Source organism: Calidris pugnax, unplaced genomic scaffold (genome assembly GCF_001431845.1).
Source record: "Calidris pugnax isolate Ruff unplaced genomic scaffold, ASM143184v1 scaffold17, whole genome shotgun sequence".
NCBI lineage: Eukaryota > Metazoa > Chordata > Aves > Charadriiformes > Scolopacidae > Calidris > Calidris pugnax.
The window spans coordinates 11,223,531-11,237,574 of NW_015090794.1; the positions used below are offsets into that span (position 1 = coordinate 11,223,531).

General features: G+C 36.7%; 1 protein-coding gene across 23 annotated transcripts in view; it reads right to left on the reverse strand.

Moving 5' to 3' along the window:
• Positions 1 to 14,044, reverse strand: part of RBFOX1 (RNA binding protein, fox-1 homolog (C. elegans) 1) — a 1,244,625-nt gene that overhangs the window by 757,983 nt on the left and 472,598 nt on the right. The window contains exon 1 of one of the 23 annotated variants that reach the window (XM_014936485.1): positions 12,519 to 12,613. The exons of the other annotated variants lie outside the window; for them this stretch is intronic. Within the exon in view, the coding sequence (XP_014791971.1) occupies positions 12,519 to 12,599 (81 nt within the window). The 5' untranslated portion in view covers positions 12,600 to 12,613. Of the gene's footprint in view, positions 1 to 12,518; positions 12,614 to 14,044 lie in introns of those variants that run through there. 23 annotated transcript variants of the gene reach the window in all.

Consider the following 14,044-nt stretch of genomic DNA (forward strand, 5'->3'; position numbering starts at 1 on the left):
ATGAAATGGCCTTGAAAGCCTTGCCTTTTCCTTCTCCAGGAAAAAGTACATAGATGGTGAAGGTGAGGCACTGCCTTCACCCACTCTGCACTACTTTTCTTGCACTTAGTCAAGCTGATTTTAGGTCAGCTTTACACTCTGGTTACAGTCCTGATTCAGCAAAGCATATAAAACCAATACTTAATTCCTCTGTTTTCAGAGATACTGTGTATGAAATTGGGTTTGGCTTATTACACCTACTGAAGTCAACGTATGAAATACTGAATTTTATATATATTTGCTTCAAATTCCGTGACTTCCTATCTATCACCTACGTAGTTGTTGTCTGTAACAATCAAAGATTAACAAGGTAACAAAATATCCATTTGCATCCACTTGGTTAATCAGCTTTTCTCTCCTTCATCCCCATTTCTCCTTCAATGAGGTAAACCAACTGCCTCATTTAAGATTTAGTTGCTATAGCTGGGGTTGTGGGTTAAAAGCTAGGTCTGTTTTTCTTTCTTGGGAAATACTTTCTTGGAAGCATAGTTAAGTTTGAGAGTCATCACTAGTGAGAGTCACAGAAATAAGGAACTCTGAATTTCCTCTAGATTTACATCTGGTAGTCAATTGACTTTGGAGTCTAAAAAAACCCAGAGCTTTTTCTATCGTCTAAAACATAGGTAAAGACACCATCCTGTTGAATCTTCTGGTGTTCTACTAAGGTCTAGTTAGGTATCAGTGCAGCCTTCCCTTAGGGCACTGGTAAGACCCTCGTCTTGCAACTAGTCTGTTGCAACCCAACTACAGTTTTATCTTGTCAGAACGCAATGATTCTTCCAACCTCTACTATTGAGCAAATGAAACAAAAGCTTAGAAAATCTTAGAAGAAAGGTGACCACGGATACAAAAAATCATTGAATTTACATGACAAACCACATTAGAAGAGTCAAAAAATTAATAAATATGGCTGGACTGAAGGAACTGCAATCCTCTTGGGTGTCTTTCTTTTCTGTTACCCAGCCACTCATCTGCTCTAAGGACATACAACAAACCTTGGCACCAACAGGTTTGGTAACCATAACCAAATTCTGTATTTTTTAAGAGTTCCTGAAATACTTTCTCTCCAGTCAACCTGGTCAAGATCATTGACAAAAGAAATGTTTAAAACAAAAAGAAAAAAGAAAGCATGAATTCCCTTAATTCCCCCAAACCTCAGATATCCATAACTTCATATAGCGAGTGTATTATACATGGCAGTCAGTAATCCATACCAAAGTCATTGCCTTCAGTAGTCTGTAATATTACCTATTTTCCAGAAACAAGAAAATGCAGGAAGCTGGAACTAAAACAAAAGAACAAGACAATGAGGTAACTTTTGGGAAAGTATAACATGCATTTAAGAAACATGAAAAAATAAGCTTCTAGGATTTGTCAATAAGTGCTTGGCATTTTCAAAGACTCTCATTAGGTTTTTAATACGTCCCTGGACGCTCTGCATAAAACTCAATTGAAGAACTGAAGGAGCAACATCCTGAGAAAAGAGACAGAAAGTCTCTCCATATTAGATGAGCCATTTAAATTCAGCCCAAGCAAGCTGTAATTAGTCAGTGTTCACAGTATCATTCTAATTTCAACTTTTACCATTTTAACTGGTACATATATGGGGAAAATGTATTTTTTAAAATTTCGTACTACAATTGATAAAGTCAAGAGAAAAGGTGAGAGAAAAGGCATATGGCAGCTCCAACATTTTCAATTCCCCATATCTATCTATAAAAATAAAATTAGTATTAGAATAACGTGGGTTACTTGATATTGTTTCTTCAGTGCCTTGTAAGAGACAGCAATCTGCACACCTGCTAAATTTCCAGATAAACAGGTTTATTTAAACTATTGAAATTATTTAACATTTTCTGCTTAGAACGTTGTTTATATCAAGGTAACATGTATGTTGATATACTGCTGATGTCAGATTCTCTTCCATAAATAGCATTTTTATTAGCTGCTTGGATGCACAGGTGAATAATAACTGATGTGAAAGCCTCCTGGGGTATGTTTTCAACTTGTAACTTGGCCTGGGAAGTTTGTGTTCCTGGAGGAGGACACTTGCAGTCCTTTATTCTACACTAACTCACCTAATTGCTTCAAGCTGCTTTTTTTTTTTGTTATTTCCTACCTTCTCACACATTTAGAAAGAAACTATTACCCTTTTTGCTGGCAAACTAATCAGTATCAAAACTTTACGCATGTCAAAAATACTAGAATAGGAAAAAAAAAGCAGGCAGGGGAAGCTAAAACATATTTATTGACAAATTACATATTTTCATTGAGGTTAAGTTCTCATTCCTTCAGAGGAAAAGAATTTCTGGGGCTTGCATGAATCAACTAAATGCATTTAGTTTATAATGCTACAAAAACAGGTGTTGTTTAATTTATTAAAGCATATCAATATTTTTACAGACACCAAGCCTCCTCTCACCCCAATGTAATAGCAACCTGTGAGACAAACAGGACAAATGAGACTCACCACAATGAATTCAGTTTCCTTGATTATTCAGAGGAAGTATTTTGAATGAGAGACTTCAAAAGTCATGCATTTTCAAGGATTGAAGTTTAGCATCAGTTCCCATCATGTTACCACTATCTTAGTTTTCAGTTCATTAACTCCTTAATGTAGATGTTTTTATCAATGAATGAAACAAATGCACGGACAAAAGTGAAAGTTTTTTTTTTAATTCAGTAGCTGATATCCACTCTGAGAGGCATATCCTTTCTCTTGTCCCGATCTCAAAATTTTCTTAGATCAAAGACTCAGGAAGAAAAGGAATCTTTTTAGTATAGCTCCACCTGAATGCTAGCATTTCCCACTCAGGGACCACGTACTCCTCCAAGATCTTCTATCTCTACACTCACAAAGGGGTTACCAGGGAAGGGGCAAGATTTTTTCTTTCCAAATACTGAAATTCAGCAGACATCACCATTTTCAAATCAGCCATTAGGAAATACAAAAGCATAAAAGCATAAAACACAAAAATGCATCTTCACAATCCCATTCAATAATAAGGTCACAGCAATGCAATGAATTTGACAAACCTCCCTCACTTCTTCACCTCACCCATCCTTCCAAGAGAGTCAGAAAACAAAAAGATCTTAGACGGCATCCACAGACCATCAGGTTAAACAATACAATTTAAAATCAAGTGTATTTTTTGACAAATCACTAACAGAAATCCCATCTTATTGAAAGCAATTATTTTTGTCCAGACAGGGCTCTGTGGGTACACAACACCCCATTAGTGAGCACAGACATCAACACACCAACACAATGCAAGTAAAAATTTTTGCAATATTCATTTAACATTGATTTCTCATGAGATTTCATGTTTGCAATGGATAGATGTTCACAGAATTAGTTAAACTTTATAGACTGGTATAATGTCATATCCCTTCCTATCTAGGACTTGATCGTCTCTAACAGGATAAAACTGAAAATAAGCAACAGGCCATAAACATAAAAAACTTACCCCTTCCTCTCAGGATTATTTGCACAGTTAATTGTGCCAGTCATTACAGTATGATAAGCAGCAAGCATTAGTGACAGGACACAGTATTAGTTTCAAAGTGATTCGTTTTTGGCTGCATTACTCAAATTAAAAGATAACTTTGCTTTGCTGAAACACCTTTGAAAGATCAGGTTGGAAAACATTGTGTCTTCTGATCATAATATTCATAAAATTGCATTAACCAAAGTGAGTGAGCTACTGTTTTTTTAAGATGAACTAATTTGGAAAGAATAAAAAGATTAACAAATATAAAGACACTTTAACCTATTTTTCCTCTTATGATAACATTTTCAACTTGTGGCTTGTCTCATCTGTTATGGGGAATTCCATTATGAGAGAATAAAGGATGTGCTGCTCTTACAAAACAGAGGCACTTTTAATGACAGCTTCCGAAACGTGGCCTTTTGTACTTCAATAGATTGACTATAAAAGCTCACTGTCACCCGACAGTAACATCAAGGTCAGTGCACAAAAGACTGATAGTCTCAATAGGAACAATTCTGCCTGCACTATTAACTGCTTATGGCCTGTTCTGGGGTTTGCAGCAACATCATTTTAAGAGCAGTAAAACAGCATTTGTTCTTTTCTAAGTGGAAGTATGCAACGTTTTGAGGTGACATTAAAGGGACTCTCAGACTCTACAGTACTGGAACTTCTGACTGACAGGTTCATCCTTTACTACAAATGCTAGTTAAAAATTTGGAGCAATTTCAGTGAATACTTTTTTACTGGCCTTCAATTTAGGCTAACCAGAATTGCAGCCTAGACAACTGAAGATCAGCTTTGCTCACAGAACAAAGTTATCATCTATCCGTTTTTAGCACAAACATGGAAGCACGATCTAAATCACAGCCAGTCCCCTGAACCCTTGATGTAAATGGTTTAATCAGAATCACAGAATAGATTCATGGAATAGCTCAAGTTGGAAGGCACCCATAAGGAACATTGAGTCCAAGCCCCTGGTCCTTGCAGGACTACCCAAAACTAACCCATATGACTGAAAGCATCACGCAGATGCTCCTTGAACTCTGACAGGCTCAGTGCCATGGTGCATTGACTATAGAACAACAGGAACGAAATAGGAACAGGATTTTTTTTAGTTCAGTACTGCCCCACTGTTTTCTTCAAGAAGATGTTTAACTAAAAACAATGAATGCCAAAACCCTTGACATCTGTCCTTACACCTACACTAGGGCACTTCATCTAAATGTGCTTCCAGTTAGGGACAGTCATGGCCAACTATAAGGGTTGTACCAATTTTACTTGATACAATTTATTTTTACTGGTGGACCATTAGACGGCCTCTCAGTAAAGCTACCCAGCCCAGACAGTGGTAGATACTTGCCAGCAGTGCACGTGTAAGATCTGTGCTTATCTAACCCAGAAATAGCTGTACTGGATTTCTTCCTTGTGGTTTCTTACATCTCTCATGTTCTGAAAAGCCAAACTGTATAGCTGCATGGTATAATTACACCTTGCAGCTATAATATCCCCTTCTGTTATTCTGCTAATCTGAAGACAGTCCATCTCTTACAGTTACCATCAAAATGAATACATTTCCATCCTCCTCATCCTGCCGACAGACAATGCAAACCTTCACCCGCTACTCAGAGCTTTGACAAGCAGCCTACAAAATTGAGATGGCTCTTTATTTTTTTCCACTTCTGCTGTTACGAATCAAGTTTGCTGTTGTGGAACTATCAAGCAGTGGGTCAAGTGCATGTTTCTGATCCCAGACAAAACTAGAGAAATCAGCAGCAGAGCTGAATGATTCATGAGGCTAAGCCATCAATCTATTCCCAAAATAAAGGGAAGAGTCAAATACTGAGGACCTCTGAATACTTTAATCAGCTATAAAAGCCTCACAGCTATTATTTTCCACTTCTAAAAAAAAAAAACCACCAACCCAAATCTAAGTATAAACTGAGAAAATATAAAAGGTATCTCTATTGATTCTTCACTGATGAATTCTCAGGCAGCTCTCAAAGAAAATGCAAGTATGGCTCAAAAACACCCCTATACACAGCATCTCCCTCTGGCTTGCAGGTTTGCCAGTTTGGTCAGAAAGTAAACTAAATGTATCATAAATCTTCATGAAGTTGAAACAGTTGTGCAAACTGAAACAAACAGGAAAAAGCCAAGGTGTACAAATATTTACCAAACAAGCTAAACCAGCACCTTGCAAAGATACAACAAAGATACAACCAAATACTTATGTTTTCACATTGTAAATACTCTCCAGAAATTATACCTTTGTCTATGCATTTGAATGTCTGTAGGCTCAGGACCCCTAAATAAAAGCAGACACTCAGACAGAGACACCCCAACCTGAAGAAATTGTTGTCACAGCTTTTGCAATAACCTTCTTGTTGATCAGTCTTTAGAAAAATCCTTCAGTACCAGGACAGGATTCATCATGGACTATTAAGTATTCTGCAAGCTGTCTCTTTACTTGAAGCAAATAGACAAAAAGACCTAAAAAAATAAAATAATACAAAATGCAGAAGGAAAAAAAAAGAGGAAGCCTGCATTAACTACATAACCTAAAAGTGATGTTACACAAACAATAACTAGATTAAACATAAGAACATGTGCAGGTACATACCTTGATTGAAGTGTTCATTTAATATTATTTAAGTATCTGAAATACTCCGCTTACTTGATTAAAGTAGATTGTTTGCATTTTGATTTATTGCTTCAAGATCAGTATTCATTAAGTCACTTAATATAATGGCACCCTTACAGCTGCCACCCTATTAAATGTAATCATTTCCTCCCATTCCTGTTTGTAGCTACTGTTACATTAAAAGCAGTCTGGAGTTGTTTATCAATCACAATCACATTTTCCAAGTATAAGTCTCTTCAGAAACAATTCATGATGGTTAGGCCTTATTTTATACACAGGAATTACACATTATATTTTGACTTATATACTTTGACTGTTCGTAGTCTCATGTACTATCAGGGATGCTCTGGGCTAACTATGCAGGTGGCTGCTCATGTTTTAAATCTTTGACCAACAAAGTGACATTCCTAGCAGCGCTTTAGGTCTAAATTTTTGGGTCCTAAGTAAGAGTCTTAGTTTTCAGAGCTGCTCTTAACCCTCAAAATGTACATAAATCAATCCAATTGGTCTGTAACTTTAATAAAAGCAAAAGTTTTTAAATTAGCATTGTAAACACAGCACTTCATCTTCCAGCATCTGAATGCCAAACCATTGGCCAAAGACTAAATACCTGGTTTAACAGTTCTGGCTGATATATTTTCCATTTATCCTTTGGTCACTATCAAAAAGGACAGAATAATCTTGTGATAATGACATGCTATTAACTTAATCACTGGCCAATGGAGATTATAATACTAGAAAAGCTATAGTATATGCTTATCCATTTTGTTACATTTATTTACACTTTATCATCTCTGGAAGGGTAGTCAGAAAGTATCACGTTAGACACAGAAAATCTACGAGATACGATAGACATGGATTTCAGGAAATGGCTGTGAACTCCTTGTTCTGTGACACATGGCACACCGTGTTACCAACACTGACTCCATCAAACCACAGTCAAGTGCCCTGTTTGAATAACTTTGCAGAAAACGCTTTATCTTTTAGATATACACTAAAAGCAATTAGTAGCTGTTAATTCAATGGTACTGATTATCAGTTTTTCTAATATTAGTCAACACACAGGTAAATAGTGCTCATTTTCTGATGCAGAGAGCCAAGCTATAGTTAACATTCAAGCCATCGTAAAATAAGATTATTTTCCTAATTATGCAAGTCAGTCATAGTTGAGGAAAAACACTTTTTGGTATATTCTGTAATTGTATCAATAAACAGTAATGCAAAAATATTCAATGGCATTTGTTAAATACCAATCACAAAAGCATTATCTGAAAAAATCTAGTATGATTTTCTCATACAAAGCATTTTTTTCATGTTGCTGGATAACACTGATTAATACAGTGAGACACTAAGAATAAAAAAAATCAAGCTATACTTCTTCACTGGTATAATGCAACACTATTTCTTCCATCAACCCAAATTTTATAGGGTCTGTTTGTTATAATACTATGGTCATTCCAAAAAGTAGCACTTTCCCTATTAGACTGCACTGTGCTATTTGCTAAGAGATCATGCATTCTACCACAACTCCTTTGCTACTGAAAATAAAGAATTTTTCATAACACTCTTATTAGCAATCGTTTTTATGTCTAACTTTATATAGTTACTCTTATTTTTCTCTTTCTGTTGTTTCTATCCAAAATCATTACAATTAATGGGAAAGCTTCCACGGCCTCCAAGGGATTTCACCCATTAATCTCTCCATTCTGTCAGGAAATGCTGATGTTTAAAGGAATCATGTTCCTTGTTCTGTTTAGCTTCGTTAAAGCTACTGTGGCAGAAGTACTTCAAAGGCACAGGTTTTTAAAGCTCTGAAGAAGCTTGAAAAGTTTTCCTAGTAATATATTAAAAATACCTAGTTTTAGTATAATAATGCTTCAGCAAGGTAATGATAAGGTAGAGAAGATAATAAGAAAATGCCGTCAGAGAAGCACAGCTACGGAAAAATATCAGGGAACACATTTCAGGAGTGCAAGTCAGAAGCTACAGTTCCCATTCTGCACTTCTCAGAGTATCTGAGTAGAGAATGCAGTATTCAATTAAGAACTAATTTCATCCAAAAAAAATATGATTGAAAACAATAATAAATGTTAAGCCTTGACCCACTGAAAGCAAGAAAAATCATAGATAAGGTCACTTGTACATAAGTCATCTTTTAGACAAGCTCACTTTTTAGCCTTGACTCAAACTGGAAAGGGGGAAAAAAGAAGAAAATTAAAGCACACATTAAGCAATTAAATTAATTAAATTAAAGCACACAGAGAGCAAACTAATTTCTTCTGTAACCACTTCAATGTAGTACATTTGCTTTAAGACTATCACATAACCTTATATTACTTGAACAACCACACAGTGACCAAAAGCAAGGTGCGCCTGGGGTAAATAACAGCAAGTAATATTTTTACTTCACCTTAAACAGGTGAATGTTCAGAAATACAGTCCATTTTGTTCTTCTTCAATCAGTACTTAATGTAAGACCAAAACATTTAGAAAAGGGAAGAATTATTCCTACTCAACACCTATGCAAGAAGGTGGTCAAAAAGACGTAGCCTCTGTGCGTGCAGGGAGGCAGACAGACAGACAGGCAGACAGACCGACAGGCAGACAGACCGACAGGCAGACAGACCGACCCCAGCCCTGTAGTGACAGGGGGTGCAGGACACACACACACCCCCCCATAAGAGCTCAGCCAAACAGCCCACGAGAATGACATCACAACGCCAAGTGAATGACAGCACTATGAGGATTGTCTTGCAGTTTTTACCCACTAAAGTATAACTGATTGTCATTAATGACCTTTATAGTAACACTCGACTCTCATTTTGCTTAACATCATCTCCCTCAGAGATTTTTTTGAAGTTATTTTGATGAAAAGTTACTAGCAAATATTTGTATGAAACCCACCCTCAATTACACAACTCAGGGCTTTCACTCTGCACACAGTCTGTAAGCTACATACAACATTCCTTTCAGCTGGATTTTCTTCCAGCACTGATGGCAGCAGATGATACCACCGAGTCTCAGAGGGATTTAGGGACACGGCACCATCCTCCTCCTCTAATGAATTCCAGAGTCCTGGCAGTTTTGGGATGGATGCTACTGACACATCATAACCCCCTGGCACACCTGGCAGAGATTCTAACAGTGGGGCAGCAGTTCACCCACTCCCTTTACCTTTCCTACTTTTTTTTTTTTACTAAGGATAGCAAATCATCTGCTAAGAGGTTTTAGGGTCACACAAGGAATGGAAAGCTCTGAACTCCTCACATATTTCAGTCCAACCGATAGAGGGCTAATACAATGAATGGGTGCTAATTAGCCCGAGCACAGCATCACCACCAAAGGGCCGCAGAACAGGTCTGAATAACTTTCTTCAACTGTTGAGAAAGCAAGAATGGAATGAAATACAGACATACTTAGTCATCTGCTGAGGTTGGACGAAGGAAAAACTGAAACACTGAGAAGGGAAATGCTACAGCCTGTTAAAATATAGGCAATGGATAGAACTGAGCATTCTCCATTTACAGAGACATCAGTTAACACTTCACGTACATAAATTTAGTACTTTAGAAAAAAAAAACCCAAACCACATTCTTTTTAGTGTATCTCGCTCAGAATTTCACACCACACAAAACTAAACCAGAAAAAAACCAAGGTGGCTTATATATCCATTACAAAACTTTGCAAATTTTTAATTATAGTCTTTGAATATGTAATCGATACACAGATCCCACCTGAACACGTGTGGATGAATGGAACTGGCACAAGGGTATAAAGAACAAAAACCGCATGTTAAAAACCTGCATTTCTGCTTGCCCAAAAATTGTTAATACATAAATTTTCAAATATACCATGTATTTGGGATTGTATAAAGAGCATGGAAATACAAGTCACACATTTTTACTACTGCAGGAAAAAGCCCCTTTTGATACCGAGCATTAGAAAAAATAAATTACCTGATACCACATTTTTCCCTTTTTATGCTAATTTTACCTCCACTCAATGCATAAACTGCATTTTTCTTTTTATTTACAGAAGAAGATTCATGTTCTATCCTTTCACAGCACTACTTGTTTCCTGAGCAAAACAGAAAAACCAGCTTTCCTAGATCCCAGGGACTATCAATAACAACCTGGACCTTTCTCCTATATATCATACAAATTCTTTCAAAGTGGGTACTTGAAACACACATACACACAGACACGTGCACTTTCTTTCCTTTTCCTACTTGATATTTCACAAAGATAATGCCAAGCATAAAGGCTCTTCCATCCCAAGAGAGCCATGATCTGAGAACAATAGGCTGAAATATTCCGCTCACATTTGGAGCCATTATTCAAAGGAAACAAGAAATGTCTTTTATAATCCAGAATAGGCACCAATTCTTCACTGAAACATTTTTCATATCTCAACTCTAATTCCACAAATAAGCCTTTTAAATCCGCCAGGTGACCTCATGGTCTGTCACGAGGCCTCCCCTGGGCAGCACTGGAAACAATCCACACAGCAATTCCAGTTCCTGAAGAAATGAACAAAAAATTTGTGTGCAATTTTTTTCTTACTGTTTCAAATTATTCTGCTGTCCATGCGAAATGACTGCTTTGGTCTTCAGTAAATTCATTTTAAAGAAAAGAAAAAAAAAGGAAAAAAACAGCTTTATTAGACTGGGATATGGAACACAGAAAAAAGGAAAAAACCAGCTTTATTAGACTGGGATATGGAACACAGTGCTGAAAGTCACAGAATGGCACCGGTATCATGAACTACATTATTTCCAACCTCAATTTAGGATGAAAAGAATGATAATATATTTTCTGTACAGTTTTTGGGGGTAGTCGCGTGGTCAGTATGTAAGCTTTGATTTTTAGCACATTATTCAGAGCTTTGTGTAGCTCTGCCTTCTTTTGCTGAAGCTTTGAATTCCCACAGTTATGGACTGGAGAAAGGAAGTCTTGCGCTAGTCATCAGAAACAGACTTAATTTCCATATTCAGTATTTACCTGTTCCTTTTATCCTTTTATCTCCTTCCTAAAGAAGACCTCAATCCCACATACTTGATCATCACCATCTTTGATATTATTGGGGAATTAACACAGCTGGCAGAGCACTGGATAAAGTACGACACAATTAGGGGACTATAGCCATAGCTGTGTCAAATTCAAGAAGCAATCAAGGCCTATATTCTTCCTTTGAAGACAAAAAGTCATCAGTGCCATAAGTGTAATGAAAATAGATTATTTTTGTTCCAGTAGAGCCTATATTTGAAGTTTTTCTACCACCTTCTCATCCATTTATCTAGATTAGAAAGTGTTGGGTTTTTTTCCTTCATGCTGCACGAATCAGAACAGTTTCAGATAAAGCTGCCAAATGAGGCTCTGGATGTAAAATTTTACCCCAACACTTTCAACTTTGAATTTCGGCAACCTCCCATTTCTTTTCAGGTATCTACCAGGTATTGAGCACAAAGACCTACTGTCATTACTGGCAGAGTCCCAGTAACCTTTGGAGTTCAGAACTTCCCGATTTCCTAACACTCTGCAGCCATAAAGACAAGCCACCTATTTCTGCCATTAGTTGCCTTCTCAGCTCCCAGGACTTATAAAGATTCAACTTTCTCCACTTCAGTCTTTAGAGATCTGAAAACTTTCTGTCATGACAGAAATAATAAAAAAAAAGAATTCTTTAAAGTTATTAAGCAACTCTGAAAATGAGATATATTGCTATTTTATGTAAGTATTGCAAAATATATTGCATATGCTCTCAAAACCAAAAACCAAACCAAACCTTAGAGCTCCTCCTCCTTTTAAAAATTCTCAAGGCAAATAGTACCAACATGCCACATACCTAAGCTGGTCTTAATACAAAGCTGAGAACAGTTTTTACTTCAGTGCTCTGTTCTTGCTGGTTAGTTAATGGGGACCGTGCAATAGAGTAAAATTAAAGAAAAAAAAATTAGAACACTGAAGCTTATTACAAAACCAACATTGTTTCTATCATATAGATTTTGTTTATAGATCTTAGAGAACCCATAGGAATATATAAGTACATCCTCAGCATTTTACCACTTTCACAAAGGGCATGTGTATGCATCTCCCCAGCCCAGCAGACACGCCAAATGCACAGTAACAATTTTAATATTTAATAAATCTTTAAATACACTCTTCATCCTATTAAGCAATATTTAAAATTAACTTCCAACCAAGCCATTCCCATTGAACATGTCACTTTTACAGAGATTCTGAAATACAGAAAAAAAAATAATAATCTGAACTATCAGACAAACAAGGATTGTGGAAATATCCAACAAAAATTATATAAAGGAAATAATTTTAAAAAATGATTAATACCTCATTCTTTTGCCAGCAGCTGTGTGTGATTTCAGGCAGGTAACGATTTCCCTGTGCTTCTGTGCCCTTTCTATTTTCCATTCTCAGACTGTAAGGACTTCAGGGTAGGAAGTTCTCATATTCTTAGAGTCTCTGTCTGAAAGCCTGAACCTGGAGGTCGTGAAAACTGTTCTGAATGAGAATTCCTAATAGTCTATCGCTGGGGCAAAAAAACCCAATTCGGGTCCAGTAGTTTTGTCTCAGGACAATCATTACATTGTCAAACAACCTTGGGCACATCACTTAATATCTATATGCTTTTCTTTCCACATATAAAATAGGAGGAACAGATACTCCTTTACGTTAACAGCAAAGTTGGGAGGCTCAGCTCATTAAAGTCTGTGAAGTGCCCAAGATTTCTGAGTTGTACAAGCTACATAAAATGCAAACACAGATGAACTGCCCAAGAGACGTGCTAGTAAAAATGAGGATTATGTTCCACTTCAGCACTCCAGAAGGCTCTCCAGTAGTTTACATTAAAGTGACAAATCAAAATGAACATCCAATGTCCTAAAATCAAACAATAACTGTGAGAAATCAACAAAACATGGATTATTCTCTAATCCAACCTGTCCAAAACTCACTCAGTTGATCAGTCCAAGCATCGCTGGCAAAGGAACAGAGACTCTCAAAGAGAGCAAAGGTCTGATGCCGCGAGGCAGGGGAATTGTCAGGAGAAGGTACATTAAAAAAAGAACCCCTCACATGTCAGGTCTGGGGAAAAAAAACAACAAAGGACTGAAAAGTCTTTATGATTTCCATCCCTGAGTGTACAGAGGCTAATCGAAAAGGGTGTGCATTTCCCACTGACATCTCCATACAGTCCTATCATTTCTAAATTGAGCCAAGTATTTTCTTTTTTTTTTTTTTTTTTTTTTTTTGGTGCCTGTCAGAAGTGTTGTTAAAAATTATAAACAGATTTCCAACAAGCCCAAAGATAGTTTTGAAACAGGATGAAAGAAGACCATTATGTTGAATTCTTTATAAAGAGCCCAATATACAGAACACAATATACATACAATGACATATGAACTATATATACACTTACGTTAATGGCAATAATGCTAAAAATGGCGAAACACGATTGAACTGAAAAGCTGGCATTAAAATTAATTTGTTAGCTTATGCATCTGCTACAGAATTTGCTTTTTCAGTATATTTGTTTGAACGGAGGTGCTACAAAAGGGGAAAAAAAGGTTTGTTTTCTTGAGGATAGTGAACTTTTTCTCAACCTTTATGAATGGTGTTTGGAGAGCATATTAGTGCTCTTGGTATATTTATTGTTGCCTGAGTGCACAGCTTTCTTCTCATTTTGGGAAGCGTCTCACAGATCAGTAAGTGGTTGTGTAGGTACTTTCGAAAATATCCTCAAATATGAATGAGATTTCAAGAACTTCAAGCTTTTGAGGAAAATGCTGAACTACTGCACCAAGGCAGCAGAGATGGGAAAGGCATATAGCGACATCTAAGTTATACACATGCATTTA